Source organism: Balaenoptera borealis (genome assembly GCF_965194805.1).
Source record: "Balaenoptera borealis genome assembly, chromosome: 12".
NCBI classification, from domain to species: domain Eukaryota; kingdom Metazoa; phylum Chordata; class Mammalia; order Artiodactyla; family Balaenopteridae; genus Balaenoptera; species Balaenoptera borealis.
In genome coordinates this window covers 48,736,633-48,756,557 of record NC_138869.1, presented here as the reverse complement: position 1 = coordinate 48,756,557, position 19,925 = coordinate 48,736,633, and the positions used below count along the sequence as shown (strand labels likewise).

General features: G+C 42.8%; 2 protein-coding genes across 8 annotated transcripts in view; one reads left to right on the top strand and one right to left on the bottom strand.

The window, feature by feature from the left end:
* ENTPD3 (ectonucleoside triphosphate diphosphohydrolase 3) overlaps positions 1-1,905 on the bottom strand; it is a 34,230-nt gene extending 32,325 nt beyond the window's left edge. The window contains exons 1-2 of one of the 2 annotated variants that reach the window (XM_082348621.1): positions 1,835-1,905; positions 981-1,032 (exon numbers count right to left, since the gene is read on the bottom strand). In XM_082348621.1, the coding sequence (XP_082204747.1) occupies positions 981-1,020 (40 nt within the window). In that variant the 5' untranslated portion in view covers positions 1,021-1,032; positions 1,835-1,905. Of the gene's footprint in view, positions 1-980; positions 1,169-1,834 lie in introns of those variants that run through there. The other variant, XM_082348623.1, reaches the window with a different exon arrangement.
* Positions 1-19,925, top strand: part of LOC309608508 (uncharacterized protein) — a gene marked incomplete at its 5' end in the record, with an annotated part of 555,765 nt that overhangs the window by 65,946 nt on the left and 469,894 nt on the right. The gene's annotated exons all lie outside the window — the stretch shown is intronic.

Here is a 19,925-nt window from a genome sequence, read left to right as displayed (position 1 = left end):
AGGTTTAATCTGCCATGTTAAACTTGTCCTTTGGAAGGAATGTAACGTTAGTCTGTATGTGTGACCTTACAGTATATTGTGTTAAAATTTCAAAGTGTTTTGAATACCCAATTTAGGGGCACCACTAAAGAACATCTGTCCACGGGGCGGGAGTGGGGGTGATATGTAAGCAGTCTCCTGACCACAGCCAGGAGGCTGGCCTCCGAAGTCCTCTGTGCTTTAGCAGTTTTCAGGTAAAAAGCTATGATTACCTTAAGCAAACCCTTGCCCCAGCAGAAAAGCCTATCACAAAGCAAAATGGACTAGACCAGGTCTCGTTCATTTAGGGAACGCAGCCTAGAGCTGTGCTGTCATTAGGGCTGGACAAGCACTGTAATTACCAGGTGCCTCCCGAAAGGGGAGAGGCCAGACCCTTCTGGGCTTCCACATGAGCAACTCCAAAATGTGCTCCAGAGGCAGGCAGGCAGGCAGGGCAAGCTTGGAAGTGTGTGTGTGTGAGTGTGTGTGTGAGCATTCTACACATGTGCCTTCAGTATCAGCGGTAAGAACGCTGACCCATGGCGGGGGTGGGGGCGGGGGGGATGCTGTAGGCATCTTGCCAGAAACAACACTGGGATGGGAAGAGAGGCAAGCTCTCCAAGTGCTTTACAATTCATCACAAAATCAACAATATTCTAAAGCAGACCTGACACACAGCTGGGTAAGGGAAACGACAAGGGCCAAATTAATGGATTATGCAAACCGGAAAAACCATTTAAGCGAAACAAGCATGTTAGTCCTTGTTTTGTGTCGCTTTGACGAAAAGAATTACTTTTATCTGTGGAATGCCGGGTGGTGAAAGCCCGGTGAGCGACTGAATCTCACACCAAAGAGGTTAAACCGTCATTTGCTGGGGACATGGATGAAGAGCTGTGGGCTGAAGCTGGGATTCTCGGGTGATGTGACAAAATCACATTTGCTGCCTGCTGAGCGATACTAACCTGCTTGCTCACAAGGTTGGCGGGTCAGTACCGTGAACATCTCTCCTTCCAGCTGCAGGTGAGAGAACACAGAATGACAGAGCTTCCGTGGCCCCTGACTTACGAAGTTCCAAAAACTTGCACCATGTTAAAACACAAAGCCACTTCACTTCTACCGAAGGAAAAGCTTCTGGGGGACAGATGAACCTAGAACTTCCAAGACAGACCCAAAGCTGGGCTTACATTCTAAGGTCAACTCCCCCCCCCGCCCCCCCACCAATGGAAGGAAAGGAAGAAGAACGGATTTGCTGAATTTTAAACTCAAAAAGATTTCTAAGAAGTCAAGCTTCTCCTGCAGATTTTCCCACCTGTACACACCTCCTGGGGAAGAACAAATCCTTCACCTATTATGAACATTCACAGCCTGAGGAAGGGCTGTTCTTCAAAGCACACCAGCAAGGGAGGCTTGTGTGTGTGTTCGCGGCCCGCGAGCCCGAGGTCGCCCTTTCAAGACCCAGGACGGTTATCTGTGGCTGCTGGCTGGCGACCATTGCAAGAGGATGTCGGGGCCCCCGGCATCCAGCGCCCCAGGATATGGGAGGCCCCACGCTGGGCTGCGTCTCCACACAGCCAAGGCATCCAAACGCCCAGCGCATCTTCGGACCCGAAGAAGCGCTTGGTAAAGACGTGTCCACCTCTCCCGGCACGGCGGGGACCACCTCCCCACCGCCCGAGGATGTGGGGCTCGCGTCCTTCGGTCCCTCCCTCCGGCCCCCTGCGGAATCCGATTCCGTTTCCTTCCCTCCCAGATCTCAGCCTCACGAAGCTTCCCGTTCCTTCCGCGGCGGCTCGGACACGGGGACCTCTGTCCTCACCTGTGCGCAGACGACCCGAGGAAGGCGACTGGCGCTGCCGCAGTGCCAGCTGGCGGCCAGAGCGCAGGAGGCTCCTGAGGAGGCGGGGCGAGGCGGGACGGGGGCGGGGCTGCCGCGTCCGGGGCCCGTCCCCTGCGCCGGTCCAGGCCAAGCACCTCTTCACCTTCCCTCTTCTAGTTCATCACCACCCGAAGTGGGGGTGGGGAGGGGCGGGAGGCGCGGCGAGGCCTTGGCTCTCCACCCGCGATCCCGCCCGAACCTACCTGGGGAAGGTGGGGCAGGGGCGATGTCTTCTGCCTGCCGCCCTCTTCAATGTCGAGGCCAAGAGCCTTTTGATCTGTCTTTTAGTTTCCACCACTGTTACCCCAAGCCTAAGAGGAGGGGAAGTGGGGGCAGGGCAGGGCAGAGACTGGGCACTCCGTGGGTATGCACAGGTGGGCCCTGTGCCCCACCTTTCTGTGAAGTCGAGACAAGTAAACAACTGTCATGTTGGGGGTGAGGCAAGTAAGCAGACTGGTCCCTGGGTCACTTGGACCAGGAGAGCAAAGTATACAGAGACGTTCCCTCTCAAAAAGTTTAGCAGAACCACCTTGGCTATGCCCAGGGACATTCTCACTGGTTACTGAGCAGTGCTCTCCCCCACTGCATTTTATATGTGTGTCATTAGGCCAAAATTCAGGGCAAGTACTGCCTGGAAGAGGCCAAATATGAAAGATGACAAAAATGCAGCCATTCAAATGCCCCAGGAGTCTGTTTTTAATTCAGCAGCAGGTAGCCTTCTGGCCCCTCTGAGTGACCCCCAAGGACTCTTGGAATGATCCCAGCAAGAGGCATAAGCAGGCTTTTTTTTTTTTTTTTTAATATTTATTTATTTATTTTGCTGCGCTGGGTCTTAGTTGGGGCATGCAGGATCTTCTTTGTGACCTGCGGGATCTTTTTAGTTGCAGCATGCAGGATCTTTAGTTGCGGCATGCGGGATCTTAGTTGTAGCATGTGGGATCTAGTTCCCTGACCAGGGATCAAACCCGGGCCCCCTGCATTAGGAGCATGGAGTCAACTGTTGGACCACCAGGGAAGTCCCAGAAGCAGGCTTCTGTTGGATCATCCCTCTTTGTGGTTCCTGAATGTCTGGAAGGAATTGCTGAGGCCCCAACTATGTCCTTGGGAGCCAGGCCCTGTGCACCACTAGTTTTCTGTCCTGTGCAGGTAGGGCCAAACCCTTCATGAGGCAAGAGGGCCTTCAGAGAACAATGCCCGTTTTGAGACCTCTGAGACCAGAGAGGTCTGGGTGTGTGTATGTGCGTGCACATACTCACACACACAGGCATGCAAGAGCACCAGTCACTCACCCCGAATCTGATGGACACGGACCCTTGCAGGAAATTTGTACGGAGTCTACAGTGGGGCATTCAGTAAATACTTGCTAAATTGCAAGACTTCTTTTCATTGAAAGCTGTGGGTCAGTGAAACACAAGGCATAGGATTGAAAGATGAGGGACTCTCTGCACCTAGGGGACCATAAACCCACAAACAGCTGCTGACGCTGCACCTAGGCCTGGGGTCAGTAACACTGGCTCTGAGGGATGAATCGCTGACCTTAACATCCCCAGTGGTTTCCCAGGAGCTGAGAAGAGTTGCCTGGGCCTAAAGGGCCTTGAAATTCAGTTGGTACAGTTCATACTTTGAATGCTCTCCTCAATCTACAGGCCCTGGAATTGTGAGCACCCACCTCCTTTGAGACCCCAAATCTACTTTTATTTTTCCAAACTTCTCTGAAACTCTCTGTTCCAGGCACTATCTCACACTTCTTTGCGGCTCCCCAACTAGTCCTAGTCATTCAAAGGCACTTCTCCCTCAACCTTCCATGTATAAGGACACACACACACACACACACACACACACACACACACACACACACACTTCCCCATCAACCCTCCACATGCAGGAACAAACACAGATACATACATATACATACATACGCAAAGGTTTATGGTTTTTCCTGATTTAAAAATAATACAGATTTGCCTTACCAGGCATCAAACCATACTATAAAGCTACAGTAATTAAAACAGCCTGGTTTGGGCACAGGAATATACCAAGAGAGCTGAAGAACATAAGAGATAGTTCAGTATCAGACTAGTTAATGGGTATGGGATCTAGTATAGCATCAAGAGGAAATTGAAAGAACATATTATCCAATAATTAGTTTTGAAACCTCTACTTTTCATATTTTGGAACAAATCCCAGTCACTCATCAGACATAAAAATAGATTTTATGTAGATTAAAATTTTGAATAGAAAAAAGGATTTAATATACTAAGAAAATAAAGGAGGATATTTTTATGATCCTTGGGAAGGAACAGCCTCTTCTAGCATGAGATTAAAGCAGGGAGATAAAGTAAACAAACTTGCATCCATAAAAATGTAAAACAACTGCCTTGAAAAAGACACCCCCCTAAAAAAAGGGATCAACTGTGGGGAACTATTTAAGAATGTGATAGCAAAGAGTAAAAAATCATGATATATAATGAAGTCATACAAATCTATGGAAATATATGAATATCTAAAGTAGAAAAGTGGACAAATGACAAGCACTGGCCAATTTAAAAAGAATAAATGGCCAATAAACATGGCAAAGACGTTTAATCTCATTACTTATCCAAAAGTTGTCAATTAAAACTTTAATATCTTTAAATAAGATTTTTTGGGGGACTTCCCTGGTAGTCCAGTGGGTAAGACTCTGTGCTTCCAATGCAGGGGGCCTGGGTTTGACCCCTGGTCAGGGAACTGGATCCCACATGCATGCCGCAGCTAAGAAGTCCACACACTGCAACTAAAAATCCCGCATGCTGAAACTAAGACCCAGCGCAACCTAAATAAATAAATAAATAAATAAATAAATAAATAAATAAGGTTTTTTTAACTGATCAGTTTAGCAAAGCTTAAAAATATCTGTGAATGGCTATCATCAAAAAGAACACAAATAACAAATGTTGGCGAGGATGTGGAGAAAGGGGAACCCTCCTACACTGTTGGTGGGAATGTAAATTGGTGCAGCCACTGTGGAAAACAGTATGGAGGTTCCTTAAAAAACTATAAATGGAACTACCATATGACCCAACAATTCTACCCCTGGGTATATACCTGAAAAAAATAAAAACACTAATTGGAAAAGATACATGCACCCCAATGTTCATAGCAGCACTATTTATAATAGCCAAGATATGGAAGCAGCCTAAGTGTCCACCAACAGATGAATGGATAAAGAAACTGTGATACGTGTGTGTGTGTGTGTTTGTGTGTGTGTATATGCCTATATATATATAAAATAATTTTGCCATTTGCAACAACATGGATGAACTTGGAGGGCATTATGCTAAGTGAAATAAGTCAGACAGGAAAAGACATACTGTATGATATCACTTATATGTGGAATCTAAAAAATACAACAAACTAGTGAATATAACAGCAACAACCACAAAGGATCTGTGATGCTCCATGCTGGAGAAGGTGTAGGGGAAACAGGCTCTTTCGAAGCTTATGGGATGTGACATGCCCTGGTTTTCTCCCCACCTCTCCAGATGCTTTTTGCTGGTTTGTGCTCCTCTGCCAGGAGTTTCTCAAGATGTAGTCCCGGGCCCTCTTTACTCGTCACTCTGTACTCTCTTCCTAGGTAATCTCATCCATGCCCACGGCTTGTGTTCTATTCATAGAAGCCTCTCCAGTGCATGTCTCCTGCTCAGGCTTGCCCCCTTGAGCTGTAGACTTAGAGACTTGCCTGTTTGACTTCTTCAGATGTCTTAGAAGCATCTGAGTTTACTAGGCTTCAAGCTGAGCTCCTTATCCTCCCCCACCGGACCATCACCTCCTCCAACATTTTTAATTTCAGTGGATGGCACCCCCACTCACCCAGATGGGCAAGCCAGAAACCTGAGGGTTATCTTTGGTAATCTTTCCCTCCTTCCTCATAATCAGTCACTAATTACTGCTGATTTTAACCTCTTAATTATCTCTCCAATATGTACTCCATCTCCACCACCACCACAGTCTGAGCAAGGGTTTCTTGGTCTAGGCACTAGTTATATTTCAGGCCAGATAATCCTTTGCTCTGGGGACAGTCCCGTGTATCGTGATTAAGGAGCATCCCTGATGGTCACTCACAAAATGCCGGTAACATCCCTCCACACACAGTGGACCAACCAAAAATGTCTGCAGACATTGCCAAGTGTCTTCTGAGGGGTGAGATTTCCCAGTTTGAGAACCACTGGTCTAAGCTACCATTCTCTCTCTCCTGGATATGGACAATGGTCTCGATTTCTCCCTTTCTGATTCATTTTCCCATCGCTACCAGCCTCCGCTTTTCAAAACACAAATCTCACTGTGTCAACCCCATCCTTAATAGACACTTCTGTGCCATCCATTTCTCAGTGGATACAGACTCAAATCCTCAATAAGAGGTGGGGGACACGGTGGGGGGGTATATCCCTAGGAAGGCCCTGCAGGGTCCTGCTTGGTTTCCTATGGACGCCAAAGCACCAGAAGGGAAGTCCAGGCTCCAAGGACAAGCTGCACGAACAGCGCAGTTCCTGGAAGGCAAATGCTGGCTGCTCCAGGAAGCCCACAAAGACATGTCCTGCCTCAACAGACTCACTGGAACCACCGTGGAGAGATGGCAAACGCCCCTTCATCCAGGACACCTGCCTCTATGAATGCTTCCTCAACCTGGGGCCCTGGGTCCAGCAGCTGGACCAGGGTGGGCACAGAAAGCCGATCTGGACCTGCCTCTCTGCAAAGATGACTGTCAGTCCTCGTGGGAAAACTGCTGCACCTACTTTACCTAGAAGTGTGCTGCACAACGTAACCAGTGTCCAGTGGGGCTTCCTGCCACCCCTTCGATTTCTACTTCCCACACCTGCCACTCTGCAATGAAATCGAAGGGTTGCTCCTACAGCATGAGCCAACTGCAGCCAAGGGAGCGGTCACTGCACCCAGATGTGGTTCATCCTGGCCTAGGGAGCCCCCAGGAGGAGGTTCTATGCTGTGACACGCACTGGGTCTGTGCCCTGTGGGGCTGGCCTCTCCTGCTCGTCCTGCCCCTGATGCTGCTCAGCTGAGCTATTTCTGCCTTCTGCTACCTGGACATACCGGCTTGTTCGGCCCCACAGCACCAAGACCCTCAGCTCCTGCTCAGTGGTGGGGTCTCCGTCAGCCAGTTTAAATAAATAGACACCCTTGTTGCTCACACAGAAGTCTCGCAAAAGGATATATGATGGAAAGTAAGCCTCCCTCCAATGACAACTGCATTTTAATTGTTTCTTATAAAAAATGGGAATGTTGTTCTGAAAAAATTTCAGATTTTTCCAAGAATTTAATATTTCTGTCTTTTTTTCTTTTTTGACTGTTAATATTTAAAGTTTTTTCTTGGTTTACTTATTTCTCCTGCAAAATTACCGACATACTGTTGCTGGTGCCTGTTTCCCATCAGAACGATGCGTTGCACTTTTTCCTTCTGGGGACCCTCCAGCTGGGTTATCTGAGTGTCAGGTCAAGACCCTATCTACTAATGTCACCTTCCTGAGAGTTTCAGCTCTCACCTTCCTGCCCTGCACCTGATCCATGCTTCTGCAATTCTTCTGATTTGGTTTCATTGCTTTTTCTTTGCAGAAAGCATGTCTTCACTTGCTTTACTACTTTTGAGTTTGCAGAACAATAATTTTTTAAATGAAAAATTGGAGTAAATTGTGACGTCTACTTAGGAAGGAAAACTTTCCTAGGATGTGGAGAAATTCAAGAAAAGATGGCTAATAGTGATCATATTTCTCCTCTAAGGTATGAGATGGGCTTGACTTGGAGGTCATAAAGGAGTGTTTGGGGATGTTTTGTAGAAAGAACCTTGTCTGAAGGAGCCATCTAAAAAGGTTCAGGCTGATTCATTCCATTTCTTATGACGAGAGCCTTTTAGGGCTTCATCACAGGAGGTTATAGATGGGTGTTTTGAGGTTCTCCTAGAAACAGTCTGGATTCTAGGAGTATGGCTTATATGATTAATTTGGTGCCTGGTGGTGACTGAAGATCTCACCAGGCTGAATGGTGAATCTTAAATATGAACCAATAGCCAAGACAGGGCAAAGCCACCAACATTCATGATAGAGAGAAAACAAAAACAACAGCAATAACAAAAACTGATCAGAAAAAAGGAACTCATAGAACAAATAAGACAATGCAAATAGCAGAAGAAAAGGTAAAAAACAAACCCCAGAATCACTGAACTTCTCAGAGAGACTTGAAGATACTGTATCCATTAAGCAAGAAGGAAACACAATGGAACGGGAACTATTTAGAGTACATGAAAACTTCTGTTGGGCATTTAAAACATGACAGATGAAGGGAAGAGTCCAGTTGACTGTTTGGAAAATAAATATGAAGAAATATGTTAGGATGTATTATAAAAAGACAAAGATAAGGAAAGAGAAATTATAAGAAAAAGAGGATCAATTCTGGAAGTACAGCATCCAATAACAAGTTCCAGAAATACAGCAGAGAAAATGGAGGGGGAGAGATTATCAAAGAAGTAATACAATAAAAAAAACCCAGAATTGGAAAAAAATAATGTCCAGATTGAAAGTGCTAAATTGAGTGCCGAGTACAATGGATGAAAAAAAAGGCAAAGAAGACATGTTATTTTCAAAACATTGATGACGGAGAGAAGATTGGAGAGAGAGACGGAGAGAGAGAGAAGGAGAAAGAGAACAAACAGTTCAGTTACAAAGGAATAGAAATCAGATTGGTATCAGACCTCTTAATAATAACACTGAATACTAGAAGATGGTGAAATTATGCATTAAGATTCCCTTCTGTGAGCAAGTAAAATGGCGATGATGGTAAAAAATAATTCCAATATACAAACAATAGCTAATATTTATTGACTATTTACAAAGTGTCAGGAAGTAAGCTAAATTCTTCACATTGACCTTTCTTGTTTAATGCTCCCAACAAATTTATAAGTTTTATTATTATTCCCAATTACATATGAAGAAACTGAAGTGCAACATGATTAACTAACTTGTTAAAGGTCAAGCAGAGAGTAAACTTTGGAGGCAAAATGAGTTTCCAAAAACTTATGAAAATACTTGGATCATGCAGTAAGATGTTAACGTTGTATCTGTCATACAGGGTAAGAGAGTAAAGAGAAGAAAAGAACAAAAAGAGAATTTGACAAAGATTCCCTATGTTTTAGGTGTAAAAGAAATATCAATCAGAGATGGAAAGGGGAAAAAACAGTTTTGTAGCACTTAGGAACTGTTATTTCTGTTTCACCGCTGTGCTAATGAGCCTGACTGCAAAGTCTTTGCCGTCAGGGAATGTCTGATACTTTGCATCCACTATGATACTAGGCACCAAAACAAATACTCATCTACTGGTGAAGCCAGCTTGTTATGTCAAAATGTGTTCTGCTGTGAATGAAGCATATTTGCACCTTGAGCCCCACTTAACCTTGTGAAGCAGGAGAGGGAGTTCAAGGGTAAAACATTCAGGGTGTTTTGGCAGCCCCTGGAAAGGTGGGCGTGTCTCCTGAGGAAACAGTTTAATTTACTTTTCTCCAAGTAGGACTGTGTTGGTAACAGAGTCTCTGTGAAAAGTTAGTGTGAACAAAGGAGGCTCTTAGGAAGAGAGTGAATCACCTTGGGTACTGCAGCTGATAACCAGCGTTGGTAATCTTCAAGATAGACAGAATAAAAAAAAAAATTCTAGGGGAAATTTGATGTGTTTGGGCATTTGGAAAAATTATTGTTAGACATGTAACAGATCTTTTGGATCACTTGAAAAAATACAGAAAATTAAGCAAATAAAAACTGGGGGAAAATAGAAAACTGTAAAGGGAAGGAAGCAAATCATAGAACAACTTGGCTCACCAGTGAATAATACTTACATTGGCTGTTTGTTCAACCAAAAAAGCTATGATTTAACCATATTAAGATGAAGAAGAGGAAGCAGGTGGTCATGACATATAAGAGCACGAAACTCTCAAATACTATAATTGGGAATTAACTGACACGCTCTAAAATGGATAGATCTAGAAGGGGCAATAAGAGCATACTACTTAGAAATGTGAGACTAAGTATGAGAAGAAGCAGCTGAAAGAGCTGAAAGTAGATGCTTCTGAAGAAGGACAGGGCAAGGGTGGGGGTGGAGATAGGTGGGGCAGAGACCTGTCTTTTAACACTATTTATTTTTAAATAATGTGCCTGTTATTCTATTATTAATTTTTTACAATAAAAAGTATTTTCACATGTTTCAAAATTCAGATGGTACAGTAAAAAGTCTGTCTTCTTTCCTGTCCTTTCCGACCTGGCTCCCCTCAGCAAAAGCCTTCAACATTTTTTCCTTGTGCATTGTTTCAAAGACAATTTAATTATATTGTTTTTATTAAAGTGAATATATTTTTTTAATTAGACATTAAAATTTATTTATTTATTTATTTATTTTTGGCTGTGTTGGGTCTTCGTTGCTGCACGCAGGCTTCCTCTAGTTGCGGCGAGCGGGGGCTACTCTTCGTTGCGGTGCGCGGGCTTCTCGTTGCGGTGGCTTCTCTTGTTGTGGAGCACAGGCTCTAGGCACACGGGCTTCAGTAGTTGTGGCACTCGGGCTTCAGTAGTTGTGGCTCGCGGGCTCTAGAGCACAGGCTCAGTAGTTGTGGTGCACAGGCTTAGTTGCTCCGCGGCATGTGGGATCTTCCCAGACCAGGGATCTAACCCGTGTCCCCTGCATTGGCAGATGGATTCTTAACCATTGTGCCACCAGGGAAGCCCTAAAATGAATATTAGTTTAAAAGGAGTTTGGGCAAAAAGAAAATCTGCTGAAGTATGTAGTTGACATGGTCCAATAAAATAAATTTTATCTTAATGCAGTGAAGTGACTTTTGCAGAAAATTAATAGAATGTCCTAATTCCTTGACATTATCAATAGTAATTCATACCATGGCTTTAATAACATTTTTGAAGAAATAATTATGTCATTAAATTAAAAATCAACAAATTTGCAATAATGACAACTTCTCTTTCTTTCTTAGAGGCATGGGCCTCAGATTTTAATTTTCTTATATCTCCTGCCACTTTTAGAAGGGAAAGATGCTGACTTCAAGCCAAATGTTCTGTCCTTACACTTGATAATAGATTCCTCTCCCAGAGCTAATGGTAAGTTTAGCTGCAGGTTTACCTAAAAGTCAATTACAAATATTGGTAAAGGCAAGATGCAATTTGGGGGGCAGCCTCACTTGTTATTAAGTACAAGGTGTTTCATCCAGTCTTGTTAAACACTTTCCCCAAGGCTCTAAGGATTCATTCCTAAGCATGATGTCCAACAGGTGGAGGAGGCTGAGGGAGAGATGGAGTGGGAAAGAGTAACATCTCAAAGGCCACCCTGTTTAATTGTAAACAGTCCTGTAAGCAGGACTGAGAGAAGCCCAGTCCTTTTTCTTGTTTTGTTTTTGCTATACATTTTTTTTTGAATTTTTATTTTATTTTTTTATACAGCAGGTTCTTATTAGTTATCTATTTTATACATATTAGTGTATATATGTCAATCCCAATCTTCCAATTCATCCCACCACCATCACCCCCCACCCCCCCGGCCCACTGCTTTTCCCCCTTGGTGTCCATACATTTGTTCTCTACATCTGTGTCTCTATTTCTGCCTTGCAAACCAGTTCATCTTTACCATTTTTCTAGATTCCACATATATGCGTTAATATACGATATTTGTTTTTCTCTTTCTGACTTACTTCACTCTGTATGACAGTCTCTGGGTCCATCCACGTCTCTACAAATGACCCAGTTGCATTCCTTTTTATGGCTGAGTGATATTCCATTGTATATATGTACCACATCTTCTTTATCCATTCATCTGTCGATGGGCATTTAGGTTGCTTCCCTGACCTGGCTACTGTAAATAGTGAGAAGCCCAGTCCTTATAACTCTGTGACCATCGCATCATTTGCCACATCCACGACAAAACAGGCTCCAGATAGTCTGTTAAAATATTCTTTGTGTTCATTTATTCATTCATTCAAACATCAAGTTGTATTGACTGCTTACCTTGTGTCACCACTGGGCTATGTTTAGGAACTATACAGAGGAGGAGTGAGGCAGACAAGGGCTCACTGGCAAGATGCTCTTTATTTTTTTGTGATGCCAACTAACCAAAGGACTTGATGAAATCATAGATTCTGGAACGGGAAGTGACCTTAGAAGTTATCTTTCCAGCTGGGGCTCAGTGGAATTAAGCAACTGGCCCAGAGCGTCACTGGTATTTGCAGAACTGGGATGAAAACCAGCCACCAGGACTTCCCTGGTGGCGTAGTGGTTAAGAATCCATCTGCCAATGCAGGGGGTACGGGTTTGATCCCTGGTCCAGGAAGATCCCACATGCTGTGGAGCAACTAAGCCCATGCGCCACAACTACTGAGCCTGCACACTAGAGCCCGCGAGCCACAACTGCTGAGCCCGCATGCCACAACTACTGAAGCCCACGTACCTAGAGCCTGTGCTCCACAGCAAGAGAAGCCACTGCAATGAGAAGCCTGTGCACCGCAATGAAGAGTAGCCCCTGCTCGCCACAACTAGAGAAAGCCCTCGTGCAGCAACGAAGACCCAACGCAACCAAAAAAAAAAAAAATATATATATATATATATATATATATATAAAACCAGCTTCCAACATACTTGGGTCCATGCAATAGATTATTAAAAGTGTAAAAGAGCTGTAGGCAATGACATTCTATAATTCTCTTCATAGTGAGGTTCTGGAAACATGACTGAATGGGCTCCTCGACTTTTTACAGATTGAACAACTCACTGAACAGCTATGTCAAGAGGAAGGGAATTGCCCCCAAGGGTCAGAAACCTCCCTGACCCTCCAGGTCAACTGCATGGTCTATCTGAGTAGCCGTGCTGGGGCGGGGAGACCATGGCAGTAAGAGCCTTGGGAAGTGATGGTTGGACAGCAGAAACTGAGGGGAGAATCAGGAAGTGCAAAAACCAGAAATAAAATAAAAAGTCTCTAGTGACATCCATAGAAGGTGGAAGAAAGAAGAGAAAGTATGTGGAAAGAAGGGATGAAAGGCCTGAAGCTTGCCATGCACTTAGGAGGAACTCCACAGGAACTGCTGCGTTCACAGGTCTCTATGAGAATGGAAAGAATTGTCCCCAAGGGAGAAGCATATCGTTTGATATACTTAAGACAAGGATGGGAAGCTTTCTTCTGCCTTACCAAGAGCTTCTGATCCACAGGGAATAAAGCAAGCAGGAATCTTTCAGAAGTAAATGGTAAATGAATTACATTTTTGAAAGAGAGAGAAATAAAGTACATCTCACACAATTTTCAGAAGTAAGAATTGAGAACCTGAAACACTAGCACATGCAGTTAACAGTAGAACATAATCATTCATTCAGTATTGTTACTAATTCAGTTGCTGGGATGAAACAAGGGTGGGGGTGGTGTGGGAGGTCAATAGGAAGAGAAGCAAATCTGAAGGGGGAAGCATACGGTTAAGACAGAAATAAACAGAGAAGGACAAGGATGGTGGGCAGAGACCCAAAGAGAAAGAAAAGGAAAGACAGAAAAAAGACACTCTCAAGAGAGACAAGTGAGATTTCAAAGGAAGAGCATGAAGATTCCTCATCTGCCATTATCCTTCCCTCCCCCCATCCCCAGTAGCTGTGGAGTCTGAGATTTCTGGTTCCACCATCTCCCATTAGGATAAATCAAGCTCTCCCACCCCATGTCCACCCCACCACCACCTCCATCCCCAAGAGATTATTAAAAATCTCTATTTTCTTTAGCTGGTGCTCACATCACCAGACTTCTACTGTAGTTTTATTCTAGTTCTTGTGCCTAAAGAGTATTGTAAAACTATGTACCCTTCACACATTTTTAAGTTAACACCTACTCTTTTTCATCTTAAGATAAAGTAACTGCAAAGGATGGAATCTCCCAGTGTACACATATTACATATAAGCCTTAAATATATTTTTATCAAAATGTTGTTGCAGATTTATCTTATTCAATCTATGGGATTGTCTGCCATACAATATAATTGGCAATGCCAGTCCTCATGGTTAAACCTATCCACCAAATCAGCCTTACTTTTACTCAGAAGAAGCTGCATTTTAATTAATTAATTAATTTTAAAATAAATTTATTTATTTACTTATTTTATTTTTGGCTGCATTGGGTCTTGGTTGCGGCAAGCGGGGGCTACTCTTCGTTGCGGTGCGTGGGCTTCTCATTGCAGTGGCTTCTCTTGTTGCAGAGCACGGGCTCTAGGCACGCGGGCTTCAGTAGTTGTGGCTCGCGGGCTCTAGAGCACAGGTTCAGTAGTTGTGGCACACAGGCTTAGTTGTTCCGCGGCATGTGGGATCTTCCCAGACCAGTGATCGAACCTGTGTCCCTTGCATTGGCAGGTGGATTCTTAACCACTGTGCCACCAGGGAAGTCCCAAAGCTGCATTTTAAAATTCGAATAAATATGCAATACCTATTCCTTTACAACCGCATCACTATACAGAAAAGGTAGGGCCAGAGTCTCCGCTAGGAGCAATTCATTCTTTACTTGTCCAGTTTTTGGATGCCCCAGAGGTGCTTGTGCCCCAGGATAATTCCCTTTGGAAGCTCTGGGATATGTGAGAGATGAGACTTTCTTGGTAAATTAGGAGAAGGATAAATGGAAGATTGCAAGCTTCTTCTCAGACAAATTTATACTAGGAAGGAACACATCAGGAAGTTGAGGATCTGGAATCCTTTCTTCTCTCAGAAATCCCTTGGTATCACCCAGGAGCATGAGTACCCTGTTTTAAAGATGCCACTCTACTGCCCCATTGCTTTGTCATGTTCTGTTCCACTTTGTTCTTTTTTTTTCCTTTGCTTTTTTTTTTTAACATCTTTATTGGAGTATAATTGCTTTACAATGGTGTGTTAGTTTTTGCTTTATAACAAAGTGAATCAGCTATACGTATACATATATCCCCATATCTCCTCCCTCTTGCATCTCCCTCCCACCCTCCCTATCCCACCCCTCTAGGTGGTCACAAAGCACGGAGCTGATCTCCCTGTGCTATGCAGCTGCTTCCCACTAGCTGTCTATTTTACATTTGGTAGTGTATATATGTCCATGCCACTCTCTCACTTCATCCCAGCTTACACTTCCCCCTCCCTGTGTCCTCAAGTCTATTCTCTAAGTCTGTGTCTTTATTCCTGTCCTGCCCCTAGGTTCTTCAGAACCATTTTTTTTCCTTTTAGATTCCATATATATGTGTTAGCATACGGTATTTGTTTTTCTCTTTCTGACTTACTTCACTCTGTATGACAGACTCTAGGTCCATCTACCTCACTACAAATAACTCAATTTCGTTTCTTTTTATAGCTGAGTAATATTCCATTGTATATATGTGCCACATCTTCTTTATCCATTCATCTGTCGATGGACACTTAGGTTGCTTCCATGTCCTGGCTATTGTAAATAGAGCTGCAATGAACATTGTGGTACACGACTCTTTTTGAATTATGGTTTTCTCAGGGTATATGCCCAGTAGTGGGATTGTTGGGTCGTATGGTAGTTCTGTTTTTAGTTTTTGATGCAGCCACTGTTCTTCTCTACTTCCTCAAACCCTGTGTATGACTCCTGCCTTAAACACTTCTGGGAATATTTTCCCCACATCCTTGCCTTCAAACCCCCTGATGTATACCAGGGTGCCTTCCCCCAGATCACTTTTTATTCTCTCACAATCCATGGTAGGGGAGTTATTATTATTTTCACCCCACCCTCTTATAAAAACCTGTGCTCTCTCCCTGGTGGGAATATAATTTGGGACAATTATATGGGGGCACTTTGTTAATCTTGACCAAATTTGCAAATGCACATATCTCTGACCCAGAAATTCTACTTTCAGGGTTTTATCTTTGTGAGGAGTTTAGGGCCAACTACAAGGTTAGAGGATACAGTCTCCACTTAAGACCATCCTCACTTCTGACAACAACTGCAAGTTTAGAGGTTTCCCAAAACACCTGGGGGCTTGATTTTTCACTAGAAAAACTCACAGAACTCATTGAAAGTGGTTATACTCATGGTTACAGTTTATTCCAGGGAAAGGATACAGATTAAGATGAGCCAAAGGAAGAGAAGCATAGGGTAGAGCCCAGGAAGGTTACAAACATGAACTTCCACAGTCCTCTCCCCATGGAGTCAGGGCATGCTCCCCTCCCAACATCTCCATGTGGCAGTACACATGAAGTATCATCAACCAGGGAAGCCCAGTGTTCAAAGTTTTTATTGGTGCTCTATTACATAGGCATGACTGATTGATTAATTGCCTATGTGGTTGAGCTTAGTCTCCAGATCAACTGATAATGCATGCCCCAAAGCCCCAATCCTAAGTCATATGGTTGGTCTTTCTGGCATGGCCAGCCCCTACCCTAGCACTGTTGGGTGTGGCCAGCCTCCACCCTGAACAAAGACAGTACTATCAAGTATGACATAGATTACCTTCCAGAAGCTGGAGGCAAAAGCCAGACTACCTTTTTGGATAGGGCCAAATTCTACACAATCCTACATATCCATTCACACGTGTACAAAATGACACACATGTAAAGCTTATTAACCACAGCATGTCTGTCATAGCAAAGGTCTGGAACAACCTAACTATTTCTCAGCAGAGTGCTAATTGAACAAATTTAAGATATATTTACCCAAGGTAATAATTTTTAGTCAGAAAAAAAGAATGAAGAAGCTTTTTACGTATTGATATGAAACGATACATTGCTAAGAAGAACTAGTGTTTTCTGTCACTGTGTAAAAAATACTCACAAATTTTCTTGTAAATGCACAGTCTAGCTCTGGAAAGATAACTAAGAATGTAATAATACTGTTTGTCTCTAGAGAAGGTAACTGAGTGGCTGGAGGATGGGCTGGGAAAGAGGTTTTCACTCTATACCCTGTTATGTCTTTTGAATTTTAAAGCATGAAACATTATCTACTAATAAATAGATTAACTTAAAATTTAAAAATAAAAACAAAATCCTGCTTCTTTGAGCTCAGCTGTGGCTGATTCCTCCTCCCCTTCTTGCTGGCTGAAAATTTCTGGAAGATATCCATCATCAAGTTAAGAAAGTTTCCTTGAATTTCTGGTTTGCTAGGAGATGCTTTTTAAAAGATTAAATAGGAATAGTGTTGAATTTTGTCAGATGGTAATTTAGCATCTAGAGAGATAATGATATTTTTCCCCTTTAATCTCTTACTGTACTGAATTACAGTAATAGATATCTTAATGTTCAATCATCTTTCCATTTCTATAATAAACCCACAATATATTATTCTTTTAATCCACTGCCAAGCTCAATTTGCTAGTATTTTATTAGGATATTTTTTCATCCATATTCCTAAGTAAAACTGATAGATCCCTTTCTTCTAATTCACTAATTTTGATATCAGATTTATGCCACGATCATAAATGAGTTGGGGAGATGTCCATCTTCTTTTGTGCTGTAGAACAATTTATGTAACATGAAAATTCGCTGGTCCTATTTAATCATTTAGCCCCAGGTACATTGTTTAGGGTAGATCTTTGACTGCTTTTTCTTTTTAGGTTGTTTTATTTTTCTTAAATCAATTTTTATCATCTGTATTGCCCTAAAAATTATCCATTTGCTCTAGTTTTCCTTATTTATTCATATAAAGTTTCACATCATTGATTCATCCTTTAGAAAACTCTTCCATATTTGCAGTTGTTTCTCTATTGCTGATCCTAATGTGTGTGTGTGTGTGTGTGTGTGTGTGTGTGTGTGTGTTCTCTGGGACTATTCCTTTTTTTTTTATTTTTATTTTATTATGGAGTATAGTTGATTAACAATGTTGTGTTAGTTTCAGGTGTACAGCAAAGTGATTCAGTTATACATATACAAGTATCTATTCTTTTTCAAATTATTTTCCCATTTAGGTTATTACAGAGTACTGAGCAGAGTTCCCTGTGCTATACAGTGGGCCCTTGTTGGATATCTATTTTAAATATAGCAGTGTGTACATGTCAATCCCAAACTCCCAATCTATCCCTCCCCCGACCAACCCTGACCCCCTGGTAACCATAAGTTCATTCTCTAAGACTGTGAGTCTGTTTCTGTTTTGTAAATAAGTTCATTTGTATCATTTTTTTTAAGATTCCGCATATAAGCGATATCATATGATATTTGACTTTCTCTGTCTGATTTACTTCACTTAGTATGATAATCTCCAGGTCCATCCATGTTGCTGCAAATGGCATTTTTCATTCTTTTTAATGGCTGAGTAATATTCCATTGTATATCTGTACCACATCTTCTTTATCCATTCCTCTGTCGATGGACATTTAGGTTGCTTCAATGTCTTGGTTATTGTAAACAATGCTGCAATGAACTTTGTGGTGCATGTATCTTTTCTTTTAAAATTTATTTATTTAATTTATTTATTTTTGGCTGTGTTGGGTCTTCATTGTTTTGCGCAGGCTTTCTCTAGTTGTGGTGAGCAGGGGCTACTCTTCGTTGTGGTGTGCGGGCTTCTCATTGCAGTGGCTTCTCTTGTTGTGTTGCGGAGCATGGACTCTAGGAACGCACGCTTCAGTAGTTGTAGCACGTGGGCTCAGTAGTTGTGGCTTGTGGGCTCTAGAGCGCAGGTTCAGTTGTTGTGGTGCATGGGCTTAGTTGTTCCGCGGCATGTGGGATCTTCCTGGACCAGGGCTCAAACCCGTGGCTGCATGTATCTTTTTGAATTACAGTTTCCTCTGGGTATATGCCCAGGAGTGGGATTGCTGGATCATATGGCAACTCTAATATATATATATGATCCATATGGATCATATGGCAACTCACAGGCCCTATGTCCAAATACAGTCACATTGGAGATTAGGGCTTCAAGACATGAATTTTTAGTGGGGGAGGATACAATTCAGTCCATAGCAGAGCTATTCACTTATGATTTATACATTTTTCTGAATGTGTGCTTCAATTTTAAAAGTGTATTCAGTAAAGTAAAATGAAAGCGAACATGATGAGCATCAGAAGTCCCATGGCCACAACTGCTCTTGGAGACCTATGGACCATATAACCATCTTACACAGAGATGGACCAGTGCTCATAGCCAGTGTGAAAAGCCCAGTCCAGTCTCCAGGTGCGGGCTCTTTGCCTGACTCCCTGCTGTGGGGCACATCATATCTTAGATCGGAACAAAGTACTCACTGTCCCTACGCAGAACGCTGTGCCTCACCTTCTCTGCAATTTTCTCTGTCATTGAGCCAATGATCTAATGAACAAGCTGTGCTCTGTATCAGGGTGTGAGTGGCTGTTGGTAGAACAAAACACGGAGTGTCCCTGGGGAATCACAAGTTTGTTGGGAGGCTACAGGGCAAGTTGAGCTAGGGAGAGAGAAAGGAAGAAGAAAAGAAAGAAGTCAAAATATTTTAAAATATCGAAGTAGAAAGATTTTTAAAGCATTATTTAGTTATTAATTTGTAATTATATTACATTTTGATCATTATAATTTCTGCTTTTTGAAATTTGTCAACATTCCGTTTGTGACCTAATGGTCAAAATTTGCTAATGTTTCATCCTAGCAAGAAAAAAGTACATATTCATTCAACAAATATTTAGTGAGGGCTTTCGGTGTGCCAGGCACTGTTCTAGATTCTTAGGATCCAAGAGTGAACAAAACAAAGATCCTTGCCCATGTGAAGTTCTCATTTAAGCAAGAGGAAGCAGTTGATGAGCAATACTCACAATGAATAAGCAAATTTTAAAGTAATATTACATGTGCTATGGAAAGTGACAAATGTTTTCCAAGATAGCAGAGTAAGGTAAGTGGGATGGGGGCACAGATTGCAATTTAATGTAGGGTGGTCAGGGAAGGCCTACTTGAAATGTGAGGGTTGAGGAGGTATGTGTGTATGTGTGTGTATGCAGGTGTGCACACTTCCTGAAGGGCTTTGTAGGGCTTTGCAGGACTTGGACTCTTAGTGAAATGGGTTTGGACAGAGGAATGTCATGATCTCAGTTTTTCAGGACTCAGACTGATG